Genomic DNA, 26,346 nt, shown 5'->3' with positions numbered 1-26,346 from the left:
TCCAAATCTAAAATGAAAACTAACCAGTTAAAAATTCTGTACATAATTAAGAGACACTTTTACAAAGAATCTAAATAAAGGGAGAAAAGCAGTTTATTTAAAACATTTGAACACAAATGGTTCTGGTGGCAAAAAATATATATTTTTCCAACAATTGCAAATTATATTCATTCAAAAGACTGACAACAATGTTTCCAGAGCGTGCATGTTGGGACAGCAAAGGTTACTGTGAGGTGCTAATAAATTGCATGTCAAAAATGCTTTGTTTCAAATCAAGTCCCATAAATTACTGGAGCAAAGACTGAAAGACAAATTGGAAGAGTAGAAAGCCAATAATATGGATGGTGGAAAAACTAATCCATTAAGACCTGAGGGACGCGGGGAGTCTCATAAGGGACATGGAAGCTCAATCTATTGAAATGGAAATTAGAGGAGATACGAAAATGTGTCATGTCATCTTAATTGAGAGGAGCAGAAGGTATTTCACTTCTGCCTTTATTCATTTGTGTAACTTGTGTCATTTTAAGACATATGAAGAACTAATTTAAACCGATTCTATTGTCACATTAAGAGTAAAAAGATTCATTTTAAATCTTAGTTTATAACTGTATTTTCAACACTGTGCACACTGACGTTATCTCCGTCAATTTCTGATGAAATTCATTTAAACGAAATCCCTATCTAGGGAGCTTACTTTTCAGTCAGAAATTATATTTTTAGTATCACTGCTTTGTATAGCCTACAATGCGATAGCACTTCTGTGTATTCTCATTTTCCTGTGATATAATTTCAATGCAAAAATGTCTAAAATCTGACTTTATAACCAAAAGAAAAAAATATTCGTATGTATGCAGAAAGCAACAAAATATTACAGCCTCACAGATATTTAGCCTATTACTAAAAAAACTGCATGTAAAATGCATATGTATAATGTTATTTTGTGAGTCATGGTTTACAGTAGTCAAAAAAAAAATCCAGTTAAAGTTTTATATTTTATTGCACACAAAAATGTAATCAGGTATGTCCTATAACAGTTGCATAGAGGGGGGTTGTTACGGCATAGAAACAAATTCATTGTGACTGCAGAGAGTTGAAGGGGTTGGATCCAATCAATCTTCCACCATGTGGGACCCTCCAATTTATTACTCTACACAACCTCATCGTCCACTAGGTCACAAGGTGCCTAACTATCTGACCTTCAACAAAACATCTTTATCAGATATACCATAATAAAATGACAGTTAGGTGGAATCCCACTGATATCTTTTCAGCACACTGGAAAACAAATCTCATAAAAAACAAACATTTTCTGGCAGCTGGGATTTTCCTGTAAAATTACGTTTTTGCAGTTTTTCTTGTAAATTTGCAATTTTTCTGTAATTTGACTTTTTTTACTGCATTAGACTGTAAAAAAACGAATATTTTCTGGCAGCTGGGTGCCAGAAATAAACCGTAAAAATATTTTTCCCTGTAAAATTACGTTTTCCCTTTTTTTCTTAATCGTAAAATTACGGGTATTTTTTATTTAATACGTGAAATATCAATAAAAATGAACAGTGAAAATGAACAGTTAAATGAAATGTAATTAGGAAACACTTAAATGATGCCTGTAGCTCTGTGATGTGTAGGAAGTGGCGTGCCGGATCCTGCTGTGGTGAGTCACCAAAGAAAGGTGAGGACAGCTGCCACCAGCCAGGCTGGAAGCTCCTAAAGTGGGCATGAAGGACACTCGTGCTGTGCAAGTCTGTCACAGCTGAGCAAGATTAAAGATGAGGCTCCATCTCATCTTACTTAAACACTATTCCCTGCTGTCCGGACACCAGAGATTCGCTCCACCTACAGTGACCCTTTGCCACGCTGTTACCTCAGACAAATCACAACACACTGCTGACTTAAGTAAATATTTAGCTTTGAAAAAAACAGAAAAGACTGCATTGCATAAAATACAGTTGAGAAGAAAATGTGTATTCAGGAAGAATATATTAGTTTGTTTTAAATTAGATCAGGCAAGTTAAGATTTACCATGGCTGTGTGGTCAGTCGGAACAATTTTTATTTAGCTTGACAGCACTCCACTGCAACTACTGCATATTTTTGATGTGCACTGTAAAAAAAACAAAAATTTTCTGGCAGCTGGGGAGCCAGAAATAAACAGCAAAATAACAGTTTTTCCTGTAAATTACATGGTTTCCCCGTTTCTTGTAAATTTGTAAAAATTTAAAGTTTTCCTTAAATTTTACGTATTTGGCTGTATTTCAAAAATACATACAAATCTGTAAAAAAAATACAGTTTTTTTGGACATTTGATGTGGAAAATTTGTAAATAATAACAGAAAAATTCTGTTAAATTACGTTTTACAACATACAGTAAAGTCACAGACAGGCTAAATGTATTTTACTGAATATCTATTACACTTTCTTGGCATCATGTTATGCTGGTATAAAGTGCCAATAACTGTAACATGAACTCTGGTGTCGAGCCCACAGCTGGTTTTAACTTCTGAACCATGTGCAATGGCAGCAGTCTAGATACATTACTCTGTTTCTACACAGAACAATAAATTATTTTTTGGTGTGCGAGGGATTTTTACTAGTTGGCCCAGGCCAACATAAAAAGGTAATACTCCAGAATCCTTTCTGGAAGCCATTTTCTTTAATTCTATCAATTAAACTGACAAATAAGTGAATACCCAATTTGTTAGTTTTCTATTTTACTGTTTGTTTGTTTTTCATTCTTTAATATAAAACAACAACTATCCTTGTGGTTTAAAATCAATTTAATAAAATACAGTACAAAAAGTTTAGTTCTTCTTAAAAAATATTCAGGAATGCCTGTATTAATTCATACTAATGTCATGCACATTTGAGAAAAGCTTCTGCTGCCCTCTGTTGGTCATTTCTGAAAAAAGACTCCAAGCAATCCAAGAGGTCCAAACACTATTTTTTCACATCTAAATAAGGCAATAGACAATCACTAAAGAACAAAATGCTCATTTTAAACTTTTAACTGGACCAAAATTAATCCAATATAAAAAAATCTAATGTTTAGGGTATAAATAACAAACTATTTTGTTAACAAAAGTAGCTGCAGTCTGTGGTTATTCACACGTGCTTACTCAATTTAACGTCAGGAAGTTCAGGAATTCAGGAGTTTGTCATTTTAATTTGTATTAAGATGTCTAATACAAACATCTCATATGAGCTGCACTTGAATGTTGACATGTACAAGTTTACCATCTGCTGATATATTTCAATTATTTACAACACTGAATTCACATTTATTAAGAAATCTAATCAAACTAGTTGAAGTCGAACTATCCTTTTATCCTCCAAACCAGGCATATATAAACTTAAACAGGTAAAGTAGACTATAAACTAACTAAAACACCGCATCATAACACTGGTCCTCAGGAGTCATTAGGAAGGCCAAATAGTTTGACAGTCCCTGCCTCTCTGTTGCTGTCATATTTGCCTTCTTTATCGTCGCATGCATAAGCCAGCAGTGGTCTCTTCGGATGCCACGCTACAGTGAATGTCGGAGACTCGCACTGAATCTCCCACAGCTTCTCACCTACAGAAAGAACGAGCACAAATCAGTTTTTTACACAAGCACAACACAAGCTTTAAAGATAATTTCAGCATGTATCTTTTCTCACCCGTCTCGACTTCAGCGATGTCAATAAAATGATCCTCGGAGGCTGATGCCAACATTTTACCATCATGACTGAAACTGAGCGTCCGCACAGGCCAGTCTAGTCTGTGGAAGTAAAATCCGTATGAATAAATGAAAAATTATTTTACAATTATTAAAGGATAGACTATTATAGTTGCAGATTTCTTTGTTTGACTTTACAAATTTTAACAAGATTGTTAGATTAGACTTTTATCAATGAAATGGACATAAAATCAAGTGAAAGTGAAAAACTCAATACGTTATTTGTCATTATTTTACATATTCTGTTTTTAGATCTATTCTAGTTAATTGAGTAAATAATTGCATGAAGTGAATTGTTGACATTCAATTGATATGAACTGTTGTACTGCTATTTTTAATATGTTTAAAAATATTTTTTCATTTAATCTTAGTTGCTCTTTGTTTAGTGTTCATCTTCTTTTCTCTCTCAATAAAAAAATATCAAATACAACACCAACATTATTTCTAACATCAACTGACCTTGAGAAGCAGCGAACACACACCAGCTCTTGCACATCCCACAGACTGACCAGAGCATCTGCACTTCCTGTGGCAAAATACTTCCCGGTGGGATCAAACTTAATGCAGATACAGTTGGACGGATGGGCATTGATTGACTGAATGAGCTTGAGATCGGGGTAACTGAAAGAGACATCATTAATATTGCATTGAGTTCTTTGATTATCATAAGTGTTCATGAATGGACTTAAACGGACTGTAAAGTTGGCAGGACGCTTTGGATAAAAGTGCCTTACAAATGCATAGACGTGCCTGACAAATGCATAATTGTATACAGACAAACAAAGTTACATGTTTAAAAGATTGTTCACAACACAAAATGTGAATGAAGTGTCAGTTAAAAACTCAAGTTTACCTCAATATGTTGATGCAGCCATTGCCATTTGTTAAGAAGAACATATCATTGTCATTATTCCAGGAAATCTCATTGACCTCGAACTTAAACTGCTCCTCACCACGTGCACGGTGTGTCTTGGCGTCAATAAAAGTTACAACATCATCCTTGTTTCCGACAGCAATGGTTTGACCATCAGGACTCCAACAAATGTTTATATTCTCCCCTAACAGACAAGGGAGCAAAAGCACACACTGGTCAAATAAAATCAATAGCAAGCACATACAGCCTTCGGAAAATTTAAGAGACCATTCCAAATTTTCATTTAATCATCATTTCTAGATGTATTGTGGCATTGTGAATTTCTACAAAATCAAACCTCAGGAGTGACATCAAGTCATCCAAACGCAAATGTAAAATACTGACAGAATGACAAAACAAAAAAACTGTGGTAAAATTTAGGTTATCACATAAAAAATAATATTTTAACTTTTCCTAAATACATGTACAAATATAACTGTTGTGTTGATTTAACATGAATATGAACTTGTTTTTAATGAACTGAACTGTTTCTCCAGTTTTCATTTTCTGCAAATAAACGCTAATAGAATCTCTTTATTATTTTATATTTATATATTACAATACAAATGCAACACCTTTCGTGCTCACTGTGGCCATGCATTTGGTGGTCCGTACATCCCAGATGCGGATGGTCTTGTCTCCTGATGCAGTGACAAACAGATCAGGGCTGGTGGGATGCCAGCACAGCTGATCCACACTATCTCCGTGACCTTTGTAGTTGTTTTCTTTTACCTGATAGATTAATAAATGTATCATTAAGTGTCCGCATTTTTGACCATTAGTGAACTAATGACAAGTAGACAGCTTTAGGAAAGAAATCCATTATGCACAGAAATGGATTTAATGGTTATAATGGGAATTTTATTGGTTTTAAAATCTGGTGGGCTCTCTACTGGTTGGTTTAAATGGTAAACACTGAATGGAATTCGCAATGGAAACCATTAGGATTTGTATTTTTCAGCATAATTTTTGTAGTCCAAAAATGACAATATATAGATGAAGAAGAATCAGCATTTATGATTTCATTGTAGAATTAAAGTCTGATCGACACAATAATAAAGTCTCTTACCAGTCGATCTTTTTCTAGGACAAACACGCTCGCGGTTTTATCAAATGATCCGGATGCCAGTCGCCTCCCATCACAGCTCCAGGCTACCGAATGCACTTTAGCGCTGTGAGCCGGGAACTCTCTGCTTTTATTATTATTCTTGAAATTTTCCTGCATCTCTTGATAGTACGAGGACGCCATGCTTATGGCTTGCTCGTCTAGTATTTAACACGTCCATTGGCGTAAAAAGTTAGTTACCGCCATCTAGTGTAGAGAAGTGAAATGACAGCACAACAAAAATGTAGTCCCAGACAAAAAAATTTTTGATGTTAACCAAAAAGCATCATGATGCGTATTGCCATGTCCAAAAAAACTACCGACAGTGTTTGCAGTGGCAGAGTTGTGCATTTTAAAAGTGCAAATGGCATTATTTTATATTTAAAACCTATCCTATTAGCAAATATCAATATCAGTAGTTTTAAAGATGTTAACTTGATGGAAAATCTTTTGTCCAACAACTTGGATGTTTTAAATGTTGGGTAGCACAACCACGACGCACGCGCTACCATCATGCGCGGTGCCATAGCAACGCGGGTAAAACCTTTCAACTGCAGATAAACAAATGAAATTAATGATCAATAACATCTAGAGCCGCACTTTAGAAGTAAAATATGTTAGAAACACGAGGATACAACAGGGGAGGGTTATCTGTATGCAAAAATCAATCTAAAATCTCTGTCTCCTCACGGTCGGATGTTCTGTTAATTAATACAGGTGTGAGTTTATCGAACAGTACATGTGCAGAACTCTGATGGGCCATTCTACAGAATTGGTGCAAAATCAGAGTTGGAAACATCTTGAAAAAAATTTTAATGTATGCAAATTGTATAATATCAAAGGTACACATTTCTCGTAATTGTTTAGTTCATTTTCATATTGTAATTTCAGAAAGTTTTGGAAAATTCTTCCTCTCCCCAAATTGTGTCACTACTGAAACACAATAATATATCATTTAATAAGAAGGATTATATTTACATATTAATGTTTTGTTTAAATCTACTTTTTAAATATATTTTTTGCCATTTTTAAAAAATGTTTCCACATGTAAATCAATAACAGTGATTGAGTGTATTTTGAATCCAATCTTTCTTTTAAAAGGCATGAAATTGATTATACCGATTTCAAAGTTAAGGATTCCTTAGTTTATACATTGAACCAAACACCATCATAACATCTTAGTTGATCATTTAATATACTTTATTTTTGACAAAACATCCAATGTTTCGGTCGTCACACACACATTTTCAGTTGTGATGGTAATGTTTTGGTAGTGATAACAATATTTAATTTGCACAGCTGAATCAGACTTGCAACACTTTATGTTAATACAAATAACTAACTATGTTGCACATACTGTATATGCAGCCAGCACATAGCAGACACACATCTGACAGTACCTAATAGATAACCTACAGCTCACAAACTACATCACTACTAAAACATACTAAAATACTAATGATTTGCGTAACTGTACAGAGTTTTGTTTATTTCCCCGAATAAAGGATTAAGTGTCCGTTTTTCTCACTACCGAAACAATTTTTGTCTGTTTTGGTAGTGACAATTTTTGAATAATCTTGAGCCTAGCTCAAAGAGGCTAATAAGCACATGGTTTGCAAGAACAGTTCTGAACAGATAAAAACTATTTTATGGAATAACGCCCAAAAAAGTTTGGTAGTGACGTTCCTTAAAGTTCACACCGATTTTCAGACTTTTGAACACATTTACTTCATAATGATAAGACCAGTCTACTGTAGCTATTAGAGAGAGGGACACAGTAATGATTCTTGATCAAAAATGTAGGGGTGTGGCTAAAATCAGTCTCAGCCAATGGACTAAAACATACACTGTTTCGGTAGTGACATGAAAATCCGGGACACATTTTTTTTACATAAAGTTGAATCATTTAAAAATAAAATATAAAATAAATATATTTTGAACATCAAAAAGAAAAAATGGAAAAAATAATATAATTTCCATAAGAAATTTAGGGGTTTGTGACACCCATCTCCCAATTGAAAATACAGAATAAATGATGATTTTATATATTAAGCTTACGGATATTATAAATATTATAAAGACGATAGAAGGATCTTAGTTAACAACTAAAATTTGAATACTTGAATGCATTTTACATGTGTTTTTTTATGTGGGGCAGCAGTTTGCACGAATTCTGTAGAATGGCCCATGTACTGTCTACATTTTATGCTATTATTGCAAATTCATATGTAAATCATAATTTTGTTATGCATGATGATAATGGACTAAATATGTAATAGTAGCAGAATATTTTATAATATATATATATATATATATATANTCCATCAACTGCAAGATGCTATCCTATCAATATGGGCCAACATTTCTAAAGAATGCTTTCAGCACCTTGTTGAATCAATGCCACGTAGAATTAAGGCAGTTCTGAAGGCGAAAGGGGGTCAAACACCGTATTAGTATGGTGTTCCTAATAATCCTTTAGGTGAGTGTATATATATACACACACACACACACATATATATACACATATACACGATGCATTGTCAATTTCTTAAAGCACTGTAGCAAAGATCCTTCATGTTGAAATAGTTCTGATATGAGTCCATTTCTTAATATTGTTCAAATTTGATAGTTGTCATAATTTCAGTCATTGTTTAATTTTAGATTAAATTTGACAGACAATTAGTTCCTTACAGTTAGTATCGCTCATCTACGTCTCATTAAAAATGTATACATTTGTTTAATAGCACCATGAATGTAATGCACCATGAATGTCTGATTTCAAATTAACATATTTTTTGCAGTTCATATATCAACCCTATACTTTTGCAATAATACCATATACTCAAGTACAATTTTAAGTTTTTAATAAAATTAAGTTTATTACTTAGCTATTTCTAATTATTACTTTGCTACATGTAATCTTTTAAATTGGTTATGGTCATACCAATTTCAAAGATCAGACGTACCAAAGTAAAAATTAGAGTAAAAACTTAAAAAACTTAAAACTTAAAATTGTACTTGAGTTCCTGTGTCAATGCTTTTGTGTAAATAAAATTATTTTCGAACTCAAACTATATTGTGTTCCTTGTCCAATGTACCTAATTTACACAAGATAATTCTACACTATTGGTTGAGGAGGATTTCCAGTTCCCAGCATGCTTTGCGTGAGACTGCATTAGAGAGTATAATACAGGATGTTTTCAATGCTTTACTACTTCAGGGGATTGCCATGACAGTATTTGCTGCTTGCAGCTATGTTAGCTGCAAATACTATTCTGTGGTGCTCTGTGATTGGTTGCTATTTGTTATTAAATCCATGTCAAACTAAATTTAATAACAAAGGCCTGCCTGTATGCATGGACCTTAGAAGCAAGTAAGACAATCAAAGATAAAACAGGTTTTCACGAGCAGTCATTTTAATAGATAACATAACGCACGAAAGACAACCATCCCTTATTGAAGCAATCAAAAAGACATTAAATGTACACAAAATACTGCTCACATGTAACAGTGACACTAAAACTTACAAACAACAATAGTGGCTTTATTTTCTTATTCCATGATAAGAAATATGGGTGATGTATGGGAAATACAACTAAGAAACAACGAACCAAAAGAAATTAAAAATAATATGACCCTCTCCTCTCTCCTTTATTTAAAGAAATGAACAGCACAGCTGAAGTACTGCAGGGGGCGCTCGTCTTCAGATCCACTGTCTGTATTTCAGGTTTGTCTGATTGAAGCACACTACACACAAAAATAATGAATATCCTGTGAACATGGGCATACATCAGAAAAGAAAGGAAAGAAGCTGGTTGAGCCTTGGAGTTATTTCAGCCTGAAACAGTAGATGAATGAATGTTTGAGATGAGAATGAAGATGAAGCATTTTAAAGCATAAGATATAATGGGCCATTTTATAATTAGGGGTACATTTAAATTAGAAAATTATTAAATGTATGTTTTATATAACAAACCCTTCATTGTCCAATCTAACTAAAGGCAAGATTATAAAATGAAATTATAGTTTTTTTCATGCTTAAATACAGAGTAGAATAAGCAATTTAGCATAAGCAAAACAAATCGGACATCTGAATGTCAGGGTTTTATGCGATATAACCCTTTATTTTAACAAAAGATATGGCTTTTTCTACACGTTGGTGAGAATTTTGTATTAAATGTAGACATTGATTCTTTATCTTGATGATAATATAGATGCACTCACAATTATAGGATGACCCTAATATTGTACTCAAAATATACATACGGGAGACGGGGAGTAGTTTTTTATTTTATGCCAGTGATTTTCCCACATCATTTTTTTTAAAGTAATACCTTGACGTCAAAATACTATTGAATGCTTTCATCTTTATTACCAAGGATAAAAGCATATGGCTCATTTACCATCTTTTGGAAGCTCAACTATACAAAAATATCAACGTTTCGACCAACAGAAGTGATTTATGAATTGATGGTGTTTGAAGCCAACGTACAAAAGCACTGCTAGAGAAAAGCATTTGTGTTATTGGAATGTCATCTCAATACCTTAAAGTTACTGATATGTCTCTTGTGACAAATAGCCCCAGTCTCCCTCACACATGTGTATAGTATGTAGAGAATATAATGTAATTTTCTTACCATTAAGAAAAGAAGCTGTAAAGGTAAGAAAAGACAACAATTCCCAGAATCACACAGCAAAGCATGATCATCATTTTTTTCTACAGAGGGCACATATAAATAACAGGAGGGAACAGAGAAATGTTAAAAATGGCAGAGAAATTCATGCAAATACATAGGATTAGATCACATCCCCTTATCTGTTGACAAACAGGAAAGAGGAATATAACAAAGGAAAAGTGTAGGTTTAAAGACTGTGGACTGTATGTGTGTGTGAGAGAGAGAGAGAGAGAGAGAGAGAGAGAGAGAGAGAGAGAGAGAGAGAGAGAGAGAGAGAGAGAGAGAGAGAGAGAGAGAGAGAGAGAGAGAGAGAGAGAGAGAGAGAGAGAGAGAGAGAGAGAGAGAGAGAGAGAGAGAGAGAGAGAGAGAGAGAGAACACCCAAGCACATTGGGTGTAGCACACATGATTGTTATGAATGTACAGTTTTGTCTCATCAGGTGAGTCATTGACTCATAATAGAAACCAGTTCTACTGTTAGTTGTTCCTATTAACACGAGTACAGAAATGCATACACATCACCATCTCACTGTGACCCAGTTCACTATAAACCTGCTCTGCCACCTCCACATATTTTATTTTTCATTATATTAGGTTATATCTACCTTTTCTAAATCTGGAAATCACATTTTTAACAGTTCTATGTGTTTAGTTTTTATTCTATCCAGATATTTGAGAAGCTGCTAATAGCAAGTTACTTTGTATGAAACTCTTGAGCTACTATATGAGCATACATGAAAAGGCAGCTAATCTTAAGGCTTTAACATATTATTTTCATGGAAGATGCTAGCTGTAATTAAAAGTAATACTGTCTTGAAAAATAAATATTCTTGCGTTGTTTATTTTAAGGGTCGCAATAAGCACAAGATTACTGATTGTTTTTTGATGTAATGATATTTGCTATCTACCCTATTTCCTATGGTGGTTATGACCTGAATTTGGGCATTTGAGGTGGTAAAAAATATTTTCATCAGTAATTTCTCCCAGTTTAAACACAAATATTCCAATACAAATTACACCGTTGAAGAAGATCGCCATCTTTCCCTCCAATAATTCCACATATATTTACAACAACCTTACAAAATATAAAATTTAATTTATTCCTTCAAATCTTTTTTCACATACAGGGTTTAATCACATTAAAAAAACACCATTCTCTGAAATCAGTCTCAGATGTGTCCTTCATTCTGGATGACCCATCAATGTGTTCATTTCACAGGGTTCCAAAATATAAGCTTTCTCTGTGCTCTTGTGATCAAAAACAGCTTAGTAGTACATCTTGTAGATGTTGCATCGATGTGTAGGAAACAATAAAAATGTAAAGGCATGAAATCGAAGTTACCTTTCCCTTTTTAAAAAATCCCTTATTTATCTGTCTGTTTACTACCATGTTTCCTTCATTAGTCCTGGAATGTAGAAGAAGTCCTTAAACATTCCTGTCACGTTGTGGCATTAAATACAGTTTTTGTATGTAGTTTCCCACTGGCTTGTGTTGATGAAGGGTGGGGCTACAGACTGATGGGCGGAGCGTTTGTCTTGACCGGCATCTTGACTCCAGGTAAAAGGAGGGAGGGATGCCAAAGAGTGAGGAGGATGAAAATAATAATGGAGTGTTTGTGAGCAGCCACAGAGGAGATGTGATGACGGAGAGGTCTTACAGAACCTGCGTGAGGACGATGATAATGATGATGACGACAACAACAACACCAATCACACCCAGTATGATCATCTTCTACAAGAGATAAAACATAAACATAAACATTAATCCAACAGAACATAATTAAGTCTTTAACCCTCCACCATAGGAACAACACTAGAGCCCAAAAAACCCCTAAAAGAATGCTGAAATTAAAACCAAAACCAAACAGGTCCCCGGATCCCAAAGCACAACCAAAACATGTTTTACATACAAGAGGAATAAGAAGAATCCAAACTAAAGAGCCGATCCCTATTCCCAAACCACACACAATTTCCTTTAAGATGTACTCACCAGGCATTCCTCAGACCTACAGATAAACCAACTATCAAAGCAATAATTGCCAAAATCACCAAAACCACAGAGACTATTATAATTATTTTCTGTAAAGAAAACAAACACATAAACCGAGTAATGTTAGCTTCTGACTCTGAATTAAATAAATGATGAAAAATATCCACAAACATCTTTTAAGGATTAAACATTCCATTTCAAGGCTCATTGTGTAGAAGAAAGAAAGAAAGAAAGAAAGAAAGAAAGAAAGAAAGAAAGAAAGAAAGAAAGAAAGAAAGAAAGAAAGAAAGAAAGCGTGTCAATGTTTTGTTACAGTTGAAGACGTGTGGCTTTAAAGGTCCAGTGTATGTAATTTAGTGGCAACTAGTGGTGAGGTTGCAAATTGCAACCAACGGCTCACCCCTTCCTTTAGAAGCACTTCAGTGGCTGACACAGAACTAAGATGTCGTCACGTTTTCGCTTCTTTGCCGAAGGAGATCACGTATTAAAGAAATGCACTCTATCGAGAAGTTTGTCCGTTGAGGGCTACTGTAGAAACAACATGGTGAATTCCATGTAAGGGGACCCGCGGTGTATGTAGACAGAAATAGCTTGTTCTAAGGTAATAAAAACATAACGCTTCATTACGTAAGGTCTTCATACACCTCTGAAGACATAGTTATGTTTATTATATTACATTTCTGTCAATAGATCCTCCAAAAAATGACACATTGGACCTTTAAGTACACATCTTCAGTAATGAGACGTTTCAGGGCGTATTAGGATTAGTTATAACTGCTGGGTTTGTTTGTGTGTTCGCATGTGTCTATACATGTATACATACAATGGGTTTGGACAGAATAAGGAGAGTCTTTAAGAATGAGAGGGGCGGGGCCACATATTTATCATGAACTCACACGCCGGGCCTCTTGCTGATATTTAGCGGCTTTTTTAGTGTCGGCAACGGCACGTTCCACAAAACCCACTGACTGGTCCATGTTGCTCTCAATCCTGTCAATCATACCACCCTGACAAGGGTTTGGGGTGAAGCAGAAGATAAAAAGAGAAAGAGAGGAAGAAAATAGAACAGAGAGAGAGAGAGAGAGAGAGCGAAGGAAGGGTAGGGCAAAACAAAGAGAAGAAGAACAGAAACGGCAGAAGCCAGAGGCAGTATATTATTGTGATGTCAAACACGATGGCATGTGAGGTTCATACCTTCCGGGCTTTGCTCTGATACCTGACTGCTTTCTTGGTTTCTTCCTTTGCCACTTCAATGTGATCAACAGCTTTGCCCACATTCACTTCAATATTATCAACCATGTTGCCCTGAAACATATGAACGTACGATATCAAGATGAACAAAACGTTTTGCACAATGTTTTGTAAAGACAAAAGGTTAAAAGAATGATAAGTCTTAATCGCTACAAAATTAACAGCACACTTTTTTAAATATGCATATACACAGAGTTATGAAAAGCTGGTAGTAAGCGGTTTGTCAGGTCACGTGTGTCTTCAGTTGTTTCTTAAACGAAAAGTTAATCTCAAAAATTGTGTTATTTTTTACTCACCCACATGACGTTCAACATGTTTTGAGCCCTCCCGGCGTCTTCGGAACACAAATAAAGATTTTTAAAGTCGTTATTTTGGTTTGTTTTTTGCACAAAGTATTCTCGTCGCTTCAAAAAAATGAAATTGAGAGAGAGCGCATGGACCAGTTTAACGATGTCTTTAGTACTTTACTGGACCTTGACAACAACTACAACCATGATGTCTATGAGAAGGCCTGGAAATCTCTCGGATGTCACCTAAAATATCTTTATTTGTGTTTCGAAGACTCCCGGAGGTCTCAAAACATGTTGAACGTCATGTGGGTGTGCAAAAGATAACACAATTTTGATTTTGAGATGAACTTTTCCTTTGAAGGTTGTAATAAACAATATAGAAATAATACAATCTTACCTCTTAAGTGTTTCTCCAAAGCAAGCAGTCAATAAATAAAATAATGGTGGTCAATAATGTATCACTGCTCTATACATTATGTTGTAAAATGATATGATATATTGATCATCATAGCTCTGATCCATTGTTGTATTTGTGACAGATGGTTTCTAAAATGATGTCATATACGGCACAATAATTTTGCTCATTTGTCGTGCTTATGATGCCTAAAATGTTCTCTTCTAGGCACACCACGGCAACAGAATGGGTGTGTATAGTTTGTGACCAAATCATGCAAATGAATATACATGGAAACGAGGTCGATGAGCAGGTCATGCAAACAGAGGAAAGTTACAGAGCACTCACATCATGTGAAAAGCAGAGTCTGATGGGAAGCCACTCCAAACCGCTGCATGTGGCTTAGGAGCCAAAGAATGAGTTTGAACAAAGAGAGAAATGGGGGCTATCGACAAAGAGATAGAGAAGACAATGCCAAAAGATGATGACAGGATAGAGAATACTGACAGCAGGTTTAGCTTGATGGAGTGTTGGTGCATGAAACGAAAGAGTGAAGAATGGGCAGATGAGTGTACCTGACTCTCCACCAGCATCGCGATGTCCACAAACATGTCGTGCAATTCTTTTATACTGCTCTCTAGACGTACGATGTCTTTGTGACGTGCTTCAATCTCACTCAGTGCTTGCTTAGAGATCCCCGAATCCACAATCTACAAAACACATATGAACAATGAAATCAGAAATCTCAGTAAACAGTGAGCACCTTTTATATAGTTGAGATTAGATGTTCTTGAATAGAGAGGCAAACGGCCCATAAAACTAATAGACATCTGAATAAGGATGGTACTAGTAATATTTATCCACGCAGAGCTTCTAATAAAGAAGCTAATAAAGACTCTAATAAAGATAAAAAAAAATCTTCTACAATGGCCAACAAACAGAGGTCTTGAGTCTATGTTACTTGAGCCAATTTTGTTATTTCTGGCCTCAATCAGGCCTATTAAAGAGATAGTTCACCCTAAAATGAAAATTCTTTCATCATTTACTCACCCTCATGCCATTCCAAACCTGTAAGATCTTCCACAAAGAAGATATTTTAAAGAATGTTGGTAACCAAATTGATCCCCATTGACTTCCATTGTATGGACACAAAACCACTGAGACATTTCTCTAAATATTTTATTTTGTGTTCCACAGAAGAAAGAGTCATAAACAGGTTTTACATGACATGAGGGTGAATAAATGATGACAGAATTTCAATTTTTGGGTGAACTATCCCATATCATCTTATTATCATCTTAATAAAATAGTATTTTTATGTCTCCTATGTGTATTCTGGTTTAGGACATCTCTGTTACCCCTGCTGTGAAAACCGCTGAGTTCCCTCCCTCCAGCATCTCCTCGAGCTCCTCGTCAGTTGTAGTTTTACCAGCTACAGCCAGAAGCAGAAGAAAAACGAGAGTCAGACAAGAAAAGGGTAACAAAGCAGCATCTGTTTGACACGCTACAACCGCAGGAAGAAACACGTACATTGTGGGCAGCTGAAGTCACCATTAATTCTGTAGTGAAACACCAACAGCCACAGGACTGTGTGTGCGTGTGTGTTCGTGAAACACTTACTGATCTCCAATTGTCTCTGAATGCGACCTTTGCTCTTCTCTCTGAAGTCCACCTGAGCTTCATTGTATTTGGTCATCACATCAACAAACTTCCTGGAAAGAACAGCGTGCTGCCAGGAGAGAATGTGAGGTTAGTTAAAAGAGCATACAATGTGTGTTCGTAAGTCACAAGTAAGAGATCATGTATAGTCAGATTTTGGGATAAAGACCGGCTGACACAAAATACTGCTTTGAGATTAAGGTAAAAGTTCGCTCAAAAATGAAAATTCTGTCATCATTTACTTATCATCAGGTTGTTCCAAACCTGTATACATTTCTTTGTTCTGCTAAACACAAAGGAAGATATTTGGAAGAATGTGAGTAACCAAACAGATCTCACCCCCCATTGACTCCCATAGTATTTATTTGCCTATACTATGGCAGTCAATGGGGGGTGAGATCTGTTTGGTTACTGAGTGACATTCTTCCCAATATCTTCCTCTGTGTTCATCAAAACAAAGAACTTTATACAGATTTGGAATAATCTGAGGGTGAGTAAATGATGACAGAATTTTCATTTTTGGGTGAACTGTCCCTTTAAGGGCCAGAGTTACTAAACAACAAGGCAAAATAGCGCAAGAGTGCAATTTAAGAAAGTGTACATATGGTGCAAACATAGTGCAAATATACATTAAGATATACATAAACATATACTAACAAGGCGCCCGTTAAAAAACACATGCCCAATATCTCATTCCCATACTATGGTGCTGCAGAGATGATGTGTTTTTGTAGGCCAACCCGGAAGTTAGCGCTGCAGTGGTTCCTTCGCCCGAAAGCCTATTTTTCCAATAGACTTTTAGAAAATCGCAAAAAAATAAGCTCTGTGATTTAAAAAGGTTTATGTTTGATTTAATGGTGAATTAAAAAAAATACATTATAATTGAGTTCGAAAAATTTACAAGTTTTGTCTATGAAGATAATCTTTACAAATGAACACAACATTTGTTACTTTTGAAGCCGAAATTCAATCGGCAGAAGTAAAAAGCTAACATGATGCTATAAACAGACTACACTATGGACGCTCGATTTCAACGTCACCACCACCAAGCCTCCGACAACTCCTTCAAACTTTATTAAAAATGTGTTCCCTGCTAATCTACTCCGTGAATGAATCCGCATCTACGTTTTTAGAGATTTCATGTCCATGTTGACGTCTAACGTCCCCACCAAAGGAAGTAGTAGCTTTTAGCAACGTGTTAGCAACCACCGTTTTTAAGACACAATAAGGCTTTAAAAAATCACGAGCGGGTTATAACTAGTGTGTTTTATGTCATAGAATACAACGTGAAAATATTTAGAGGTTTTGTTAACCACAGACCTTATTTCAGGCGATTTACCGAAAACCCATTTAAAAAAACCCATAGACTTTGGGGCGATGGAACCGGAAGTCATGCTAACTCGCTTCCGGGGTTTGCATACAAAAATACTCAAAACACAAAAATCTCTGTGGCTCCCTATAACCAACACAATCCAAGAGAAGGCAAATTAGCACAGGGTTTAAGACATGCGTTTTTTGGGCGTTAAATAAAGCCAAAAATACCAGTAAAATGATGAGCGCAAACCTTAGCAAATTGCATTGCGTGATTAATTTAAATAATCTCCTCCCATAAAGTGCACCTGAAGAGGAAACTCCTATGCATATGCAATAAGGTCAGAAATAAAAACAGCTGTGTCCTCACATTTTCAGCGCTAATTTTCACTGCGTGTCTGTAGTAAATACAGACAGTAGGATTTTTTGTGGCAAAAAAGGGGCGTTTGCGCTGCCGCAAGCTGTTAGTAAATCTGGCCTTAAAGTGATAGTTCACCCGAAAATAAAAATTCAGTCATCATTTACTCACCTCTCTTTCACCCCGTTTGACTTTCTTTCTTCCACAGAACACAATAGAAGATATTTTGAAGAATGTTGTTAACAGGCACCCATTCAGTTGCATTTGTTTTGCGTCCATACAATAGAAGTGAATGGGGTCCAGTGCTGTTCGGCTACCAACTTCCTTCAAAATATCTTATTTGTGTTCTGTGGAAGAAAGTAAGTCATATGTAGGTTTGGAATGGTGAGTAAATGATGACAGAATCTTCATTTTTGGGTGAACTATCACTGAAAGTGTCTTATAAGGTATTATTTTATTACGCAAAACTTTTCAATAAGACTTTAGAGGCAGCCCGGACGAGCAGTCCAATATAATGAAGAACCGCAGAAAGATGTGACTGACCAATCAGAATTTAGTATTCCACAGAGCCACGTCATAAAGGTGAGTTTACACAATATCAGAATTAACATAAGGAGTGCTCATTGAGTGCTCAGAATTACAACTTGTAAACTCTGAATTTTAAAAGCTCCGGCTGATGATGCAAGATTTGTTTTGTTTTTTTGCTGCTATCTTATAATATTTCAGCTTAATAGTTCATATCAGGTCTGTTTTTCATGATCATGGCCTTCACAATTATCATACTATGCTAATATCTATTAAAATGTTTTTAAAAAGAAATGTTAACAAACAAAATTCATCTTTAATTTGGATTATTTTGTGTTTTCTCTCATCTTGGCCAATAAATCACACTGAAAATAGGGTAGGGAGGTAGAGAAAGAGAGTTTGTAACCATTCTGGCATTTAATGCAAAACTTTAAAATGAACATGATATCAGTAAACCTGTTTTTTAATGTCACTAGTATTCTCAACACCAATATGATGCGACAGCCCTTATATATTATAATATGACATACTGACTGACCTGTGATTTGCGTATTCTAATGTCGGCTGATACTCTCTCCATCTCTTCAGTCTCGAGATTTCTTTCAATGGCTAAACACAAAAACACAAACAAACAGTGGAAACATTGTTTTTGTCGAAACAGCAAAATATTACAGGCATCATTCTGGTCAGCAGTATTTAAAAAGCAAAACCATGTTCTGTGTAAGACAATGATAAAACCACAGCGGTCTAGCATGCTGTACAGGTAAGAGCACTTACTCTTCAGTTTGTTACGGGCGTTGTTCGCCATTTTCTTGATATCGTTTGTTAGCGCCTCCAAGTCATCCTGTGTTTCTGACAATAAAGGAAAAACATTCACAATAAGATTCATGTTGACTTTTTAACACTGATGCTACACTTATACTGAGCATTGACGTATGTTGTTTTGAAAAACTATTTAAGCAGATGTAAAACTACAACACGACTCTGTCTATTTCATGTTTGTCTAGGTGTGTATGTCTGTATGTGAATGTTGCTTTTACTCTGGTCTGACGTTGGCGCAGAAAGAATAACTGAGTAAACCTTCTTGACTTCAGCCACATTGTCATCGATCTTATCGATGCTGTTCCTAATGTCTTCAATCTGTGACAAAGGAACAAGGTCACTTAAAAAACAACACTATTACCCCCATTCATGCATTCAAGCTTGTCAGACGTATTTTCACCAACACACTGTAAATAAATCAATAAATCAATATATAGACATGCCTGGCAGAAGAACTCATCCATAAAAGCAGCGTTGTCCACAGAGATGTCAACATCTTCATCATCATGATCGCATGTCTGAAACACAACATAACAAGACACGTGAAAACTCAGATAAAAATCGATCACATAAAAAAATATTTGTGATCTTTTCCTAAATGCATGTACAAATATGACTGTTGTATTGCTTCAAAGTGAATATGAACTTGTTTTCTTTGCGGTATTTGAGGTCTGAAAAAATACAGAGCATCTTTTCTGTTATTTTGACATGTTCCTTCAGTTTGCTTTTTCTGCGAATAAATGCAAATAGAAACTATAATTTTAATTGAAATTTGGGAGAAATATGGTTAGTAGTTCAGAGAGTGAAACAAAGATAATTATTTTACCTAAACATATACCAATAAATAGTATTTTATATATATAAATAATAGTAATAAATAGGCTTTATTACAGCTTGGTTTTGCATAAATCGTAAGTCAGTCATTTCATAGGAAGTTATGATATTCTGATAAAAGATTACAAGTTTAACATTTTATAGAAAACAAAAGATGCGTGGAGGAATTATGTAAAGTGCATTAGAAAAATACGGTCAATTTGACTTCATCTGAGAGACAAAACCTCTCCTTTATACTTTGCTGCATATTGAACGTTTATGTTCATTCTTTCTCGATCAATCTAATAAGTAATTCCAAGAATTAACATTTTAGTTCATTTTAATTTAATGTAATTATTATCTTATATTTCTTAATTGGTTTTCGTTCAATGTTAACAAACTGCACTTGGGTTCTTATCTTTATCGTGTCTTGCGGGCTTCCGTCTCTGTAGTCGTCTGTTGACACAGCAGAATTGCTCTGAAACACTGAATGAACTTTCATAGATTAATGTAGTTCGCAATGGGCAATTGTCACAGCCATATCAGTCCATATTCCTTATTTATAAGCACTTCAAAATTGAAATAAAGTAACTATTTTATGTTGTATAAAGACTCATCCCTTCTCTATTTGTTGGGTATTATTCCTTCTGGTTTGTACATTTTAATTTCCAGAAATCCTACAAAGTATGTTGTCTCTCAAAAGCGTGCGTCCTTTTTGTCATGGGTTTAAATACATTTTTCCCTCTTTTAAAAAAGAAAACTTGTGCATAGATTTTTTTCTGATGTCTGGACTCTATCATCAGGGGTTTAGTAAAATATAAACAGACGGTTCAATATATTGGTAATAAAAACATTCTCTGAGAATTTGTATTTTAAGTTTTGATTGAAAATGTCACATCCATAATGCTAGAATTGGCCCAATTCATTTCACTTTTGGTGTGCGAACAACTGCCAATCTGACTCAAAGCCATTGATATATGGCAAGCACAGCGATTTATCTCGAGACATTTTATTAGTGGCATATAGAGAGCATTTCAATAATCAATCAGGCATGTTAATATTATAACAGAGGCGCGCGCGTGGCAGCTGTTTAACTCAAATGCGAGTCAGGAGATTCGAGGGCTGAAGTCCAAGTGTAATCACACCTTCTTGTTTCCTGAATAACACCACTCGAGGATTTCTCTCAAGTCATCAAAACGACAGTTCTGTATTCTACCACAGACAACACACGACATGCACATACACATCCGTACAAACACACTCAGTTTGTCTGAAACACTATATGGCGCCTGAGAGACATTTTTGAGGGATCAAATGGCATTAATCCTTTCAAAAAGGTACCATGGTAACCTTTAAAGGCACAGTTAGCCCCAAAAAAAGATTCTGTCATCATTTACTCGCCCTCGAGTTGTTCCAAATCTGCATAAATGTATTTATTCTGATGAACACAGAGAAAGATATTTGGAAGAATGCTTGTAACCAAACAGTTCTTGGCCACCATTGACTACCATAGTAGGAACAATTACTGGTAGTCAAACGTTCCACAGAACTGTCTGCTTTCCTACATTCTTCAAAATATCTTCTTTTGTGTTCAACAGCACAAAGAAATTATAAATGAATTTTTCCTACTATGGCAGTCAATGATGTCCCAGAACTGTTTGGTTTTAAGCATTCGCCCAGATATCTTTCTCTGTGTTCTAACCACTACACCAAATAACTGATTCTAAGTGAAGTTCTGTTGAATCACAAAGCTGAACGGCTCCCGTGGAAAAATGTAATACTATCTATTACGCAGACAAAGAGTTCTGCTCTCTTTTCTAGTTTATTTGTGACCTAACAATGTGTTGCCAACACAACAGGTTTCTTTTGTGAAGGTCAAAGACACATGCAGCGTGCTGGAAACGCTGTGAATCGAGGTAGAAAGATAAGCCTGCATGAGACTTCCTGCTAAGGGGACAACATGAGTTGAAGAAAAAGAGTGGGTTTAAATACACTGAGTGTGCTGGTAGAGTGTCTAACATTAGTGTAATCCAAAGTGTTGAAGTATTTAGCTTTGGAAAAAACACATTGTCACATTTACACTGTTTCCACTGAGCTGTTCAATGTCCCTCAGTTCCTTTGGCACTTGAGGACAACCTGTGTGTGTGTGTGTGTGTGTGTGTGTGTGTGTGTGTGCGTGCGTGCGTGCGTGCGTGCGTGCGTGCGTGTGTGTGTGTGTGCGTGTGTGTGCGTGTGTGTGTGTGAGTGTATGCTTATTTCTCTCAAATACACACAAAGATTTAAAGAACAGAGCGGCCACACCAAGTTAAACATTACAGTGGAGAGACAGACACACATTCAGACTGAAAGCTCATTTATTGAGGGGTAGAAAGGAAGCTGTGTTTCTCTTAACAGGATTTCCTACCAAAGAGGGTCATTCGACAGGTGCCAAGCAAATGTTATTAAATAAATAAAAGATTAAGTATGGCTCCTACAGTAGTGTCAACCAAGACAAACATCACCACTACATGAACAAATCCCTAACTGTAAGTATTGAATGTTTACGTCAATACACTCAATGGTTACGTCAATACACAACTCATCATGTTTCTGTTGTGGACATGAGTGATGTCATAACGTGTGACTTGTTCAAAGCAACCTGGAAAAGATCAATGATTTCCACCTGTAAGATGCTAAAGAATCACTACTTAGATTTGTACTAAAGGAGATGTCAAGCCAAAGCTTGGTAGAGAATATCGACCTCCAAAAACACGTTTATAACACCCTAGCTAGCTATGACACAGCAACACGTTATAACACAAACCTTTGCGAACCAAATAACAACACCCAGGATGGAGGAAGCACAGCTCACCTTTATTTCCAAAAGTACATTACATTAATATAAAAGAGAAGAGGTGAAACGACAAATAGAATAGGATAAAGGAAGGATAAATAAACAAAGCGAGAGAGATTTTCTGACTGTATGCAAAACAGCACGGAAACACGTCTATGACTAATGTAAATAAGGTTCGGCCATAAACACACACACACACACACACACACACACGTAAGTTCCTCTTCCCAACCCATAGTTGCCTGCCAGGCTGCTTCAGGTAAAAGAGTCAACAAAGGAAATATTTGACTGGGGCAGAGTCATCGTCACAGCAACAAATCCTCACCTCTGACCCTGCCCATAGGATCTGACACCTTTGCCAACAAGCTCAAACAAATAATGAGGAGACCTCAAATAAACCAGATTGTAGTGACAGTGTCAGATGATAATAACACGGTGCTGTTCTTTACCGTATTTAAGTGTCATGGCTTTTTTCTGACTCAAGGTTTAAGAATATGCCGTCACATGATACGAGATGAAGATCAGCATCCTCATCATATGTCCCACACCCCCATCCCCCCAAGAGTCCCGTGGCCCTTGTCCCCACCCTCCTCCCTGAATCAGGTGACCTCATCAGCTGCTCTACACTGTGTACTCTCCTCTATTTATCCCTCAAGAAGTGATATCATAACTTTGATCAGTTATGGAACACTTGTTGGATATTCATTAACAGACACTCTGCTATTAAAATGTTTATTTATTCGTATTATTATTATTATTTCATCTTTGTTGTACCAAGTGTTTGGTACAAAGGTTAGAAAGGTAAGTCTTTTGTTCCTTAATCAAACATTACGCATTGCTTATTCATTATTCAACATTAACAAATGTAGGTTTTCTTATACAAACTACATTACGTAATGTCATTCCCATACACTTGTATTGACTCCCAGTATGAGCACGAGCCCCAATGCCGCGAGCCCGTTTCTTTCGCGTAACAAGAACTAAAAACGCCACACTTACCGCCTTCAGTTGTTCCAATCGGTCCTTCATCTTTCAGTCCGTTCGTGTAAACTCTCTAAAAAATAAACGAGTAATAAATAGAAACTAAAAACTCCGGCAGTTTAAGGTAAAGTTAAGGCTGGTCGGTCCGCGGATCCCGCTGTTACGAAGTCTGGATGATTTCTCCCAAACTCTGAGATCCTGCTCGAATGAGACCTGTTATTCCACGAACGGTCCATGCAATATGGCTGCTCTTCTCCAAACCAGTAGTGTTTTCATCTAAATCTATCCGCTCAGAGGATTAAAACAACAGTTGTGTTCAGTCTGCTTAATCTGTCTTCCTCCCTCTTTTCTCGCTATAATCGGTCTGATAGGGCTGTGCTCTCTCTCTCTCTCTCTCTCTCTCTCTCTCTCTCTCTCTCTCTCTCTCTCTCTCTCTCTCCCCCGCACCTACAGCTCGAACCCGCTGCACTGCCCACATTCACACCTGTGTGAGCCATTCGAAACGAGAATATATAGTATATTTTAAATGACTTGTACTTATTTTTAGCTGGGATGAACTCTGTTAGATTTGCTGTTAAACTACTCGTTTAAATACTAGTAAATAATATCAACTAATGTTTATTTGAGATTAACAGGTAACCATACAAAATTACAAATAATAGTCACATATAGTTTTTATTAATATGGACTATCATTATAATAGTGACTTTGTATATATCCGTTTTAATGATAACTATTCGTTAAATGTGAACTTAATTTAACTGATTTTCTATTACTGTAAACAAGTTTTGCAAATATTTCAACTCGGCGGATCTGCGTGCTTCTGACTAATAACTATTGTGTTTTTAATTCCTATTTCAGTTATACCAGTGTGCATTACTGTACTTACTGAATTAATTAGTTGTAAAACATTCAAGACTTTCAGGGGCGGTTTCCCGTACAGGGACTAGTTTAAAACGTGACTAGGCCTTAGTTAAATTAGGATGTTTAAGTCATTTTTAATAACATACTTTAAAAAAAAACATTAATGTGTACATCTCCAGACAAAAACACACTGATATATTTTAAGACATGTCAGTGTAAGTTGTTTTTGATCAATACACCTCAAACATTTAAATTGGTCTGGGACTAAACCCTGTCCGAGAAACCGCCCTCAGGGTTCATGTGTTTCACAGGAAATACAGTGAAGGATCAATGAATATAACCCACTTCACCACACATGAAGCACGAGAGCTGCCATTCATTAACCCTGCCTCCTCCACTAAGCGGATAAGGAAGCAATGTAGTGATACGACATCATGGGTGTGAGAAAACATCTGTTTTCATGAGGTGTGTTGTGTTCGACTGCATGCGGAGCTGCGCAGAGCGATCGGCGTATGACGAAACATCGCGAGACGCCGCAAGATATTCCGCGGAATTTCGATGTCATATGCTGAGAGGTTTGCGCAACGCTGCGTAAAGTCAAACATTCGCCCGTTAAGTGGCGGGAAATGTTAGGGTCCGACATGGAAACAACGTACAAACTCGACTGTGAGCAAAATATTTACCTAAAGGTTTTGGTTATAGCAAACCCCCTTTCTCTTGGATCATTCCAAAGTTGTAAACCGACTCGTGTACAACAAGAGATAAATGACTCGTTTCTGCCACCTGGCGACTACATACGAGATTACGATCTGTGATATACGTCACCACCCATCTTGCATGGCAACACTTTTTAGCCAGAAAATAGTTACTGTACCAGTGTGACAAAAAGAAAACACAAAGTGGTCATGTTTTACAGATCGGTACCATTGCAATTAGGATGTAATTAGCATCCGTAAATGCATTAACTTAAATGACCTACCAAAGAGCAATAGGGGGAGAGTGGGGTAAGATGAGCCATTTTTTACTTATGTGGTCCTCAAGATGAAGGAAAATGAGGCATAAGTGCAATAAAAGTATTTAATCTAATTTCAGGATGTTTCCTATCAATCTAAATTATAAGAACACATCTATGACATATGGTTTTAAAAATATGGCTTCTTATAAAAAAGTGCTCCTGTGGCTCAGTTTGCCCCATGATAGGGGAAAGTTGATCAGAGTCAGGGGGTAAGTTGACCCATATGCAGATATACTGAGCATGCAATTGAATTTGAATTAAGACCATGTTTTTACAGATTTACCTTCTAAAAACGTAATTCAATCATTATTTTCCCTAACAAATAATTAGTTATTTTTTTTAAGCTAACTTAAACAACAAATAACCAAATAAAACTTTTCATTTCAATATCTTTAATTTGCAGTATCTTTCGGTTTGCATTTCTTAAATAACTTGTCTTTTGAAACACCAAAGTTGTAACCTTCCAAAAACAGACAAAACATTGAGTTTGTTGATTAAAAATAAATGAATTTATGCTCTCGCTAGGTCTATTTTTGTAGATTCTTGGCATTATACAGTGCTTTTTAATGCCAAACATGTTAGGCCATTAGTGACTTAAGTTTCATTGAAATTATAGTTTTTAAAATTAGAAATTGAATTTAACCTAAGTTTCGACACTGGCTCAATTTAACCCACAGCATTTGGCTCACTTTGCCCCATAGCTGCCACTTTGGAAGAAACTAGCTAGATTACATATTAAGGCTACTATTTAGCCAAATTATTTGCATGGTTTTTTTATGCTGGTAAATCACCAACATGCATCATAAATGTTTTTAGACCTGGATAAATTTGCTT

At 35.9% G+C, this 26,346-nt stretch overlaps 2 protein-coding genes across 8 annotated transcripts; both read right to left on the bottom strand.

Annotated features, from left to right (window-relative positions):
- Nucleotides 1-2,315: 2,315 nt before the first annotated feature.
- On the bottom strand, nt 2,316-5,890 carry thoc3 (THO complex 3). The gene is made up of 6 exons (XM_057349662.1): nt 5,697-5,890; nt 5,203-5,359; nt 4,568-4,772; nt 4,174-4,335; nt 3,656-3,756; nt 2,316-3,570 (listed from the first exon to the last, which is right to left on the bottom strand). The coding sequence occupies exons 1-6, from the start codon at nt 5,874-5,876 to the stop codon at nt 3,407-3,409; spliced, it is 969 nt and encodes a 322-aa protein (XP_057205645.1). The 5' UTR covers nt 5,877-5,890; the 3' UTR covers nt 2,316-3,406.
- A 3,257-nt stretch (nt 5,891-9,147) lies between these two features.
- On the bottom strand, nt 9,148-24,020 carry stx3b (syntaxin 3b). Of its 7 annotated transcripts, none has more exons than XM_057349886.1 (11): nt 23,652-24,020; nt 19,450-19,524; nt 19,225-19,324; nt 18,962-19,036; nt 18,723-18,793; nt 15,952-16,060; nt 15,690-15,763; nt 14,907-15,041; nt 13,293-13,403; nt 10,370-10,449; nt 9,148-9,570 (listed from the first exon to the last, which is right to left on the bottom strand). In XM_057349886.1, the coding sequence occupies exons 1-10, from the start codon at nt 23,679-23,681 to the stop codon at nt 10,372-10,374; spliced, it is 858 nt and encodes a 285-aa protein (XP_057205869.1). In that variant the 5' UTR covers nt 23,682-24,020; the 3' UTR covers nt 9,148-9,570; nt 10,370-10,371. The 7 variants fall into 7 exon arrangements, 4 of the variants coding, with proteins under 4 accessions (XP_057205869.1, XP_057205868.1, XP_057205866.1 ...); XM_057349883.1 differs by lacking the exons at nt 9,148-9,570; nt 10,370-10,449; nt 13,293-13,403 and adding exons at nt 11,483-12,138; nt 12,397-12,485; nt 13,591-13,701 and having other exon boundaries at nt 23,652-24,018; XM_057349885.1 differs by having other exon boundaries at nt 9,148-10,449.
- Nucleotides 24,021-26,346: the final 2,326 nt, after the last annotated feature.

Source organism: Triplophysa rosa, linkage group LG13 (genome assembly GCF_024868665.1).
Source record: "Triplophysa rosa linkage group LG13, Trosa_1v2, whole genome shotgun sequence".
NCBI lineage: Eukaryota > Metazoa > Chordata > Actinopteri > Cypriniformes > Nemacheilidae > Triplophysa > Triplophysa rosa.
The sequence above is the reverse complement of the archived record's forward strand: the minus strand, read 5'-3'. Positions and strand labels throughout refer to the sequence as shown.

Coding starts and splice junctions, on each gene's coding strand:
- stx3b (XM_057349883.1), bottom strand. CDS start 23,681: ATGAAGGACCGATTGGAACAACTGAAGGCG. Junction 19,325..19,449: donor TGGATGAGTTCTTCTGCCAG/GCATGTCTATAT, acceptor CCTTTGTCACAG/ATTGAAGACATTAGGAACAG. Junction 13,702..14,906: donor CGATGCTGGTGGAGAGTCAG/GTACACTCATCT, acceptor CATATGTTTCAG/GGCAACATGGTTGATAATAT.
- thoc3 (XM_057349662.1), bottom strand. CDS start 5,876: ATGGCGTCCTCGTACTATCAAGAGATGCAGGAAAATTTCAAGAATAAT. Junction 5,360..5,696: donor TCCTAGAAAAAGATCGACTG/GTAAGAGACTTT, acceptor TTAATCTATCAG/GTAAAAGAAAACAACTACAA. Junction 3,757..4,173: donor TGTGTTCGCTGCTTCTCAAG/GTCAGTTGATGT, acceptor TTACTTCCACAG/ACTAGACTGGCCTGTGCGGA.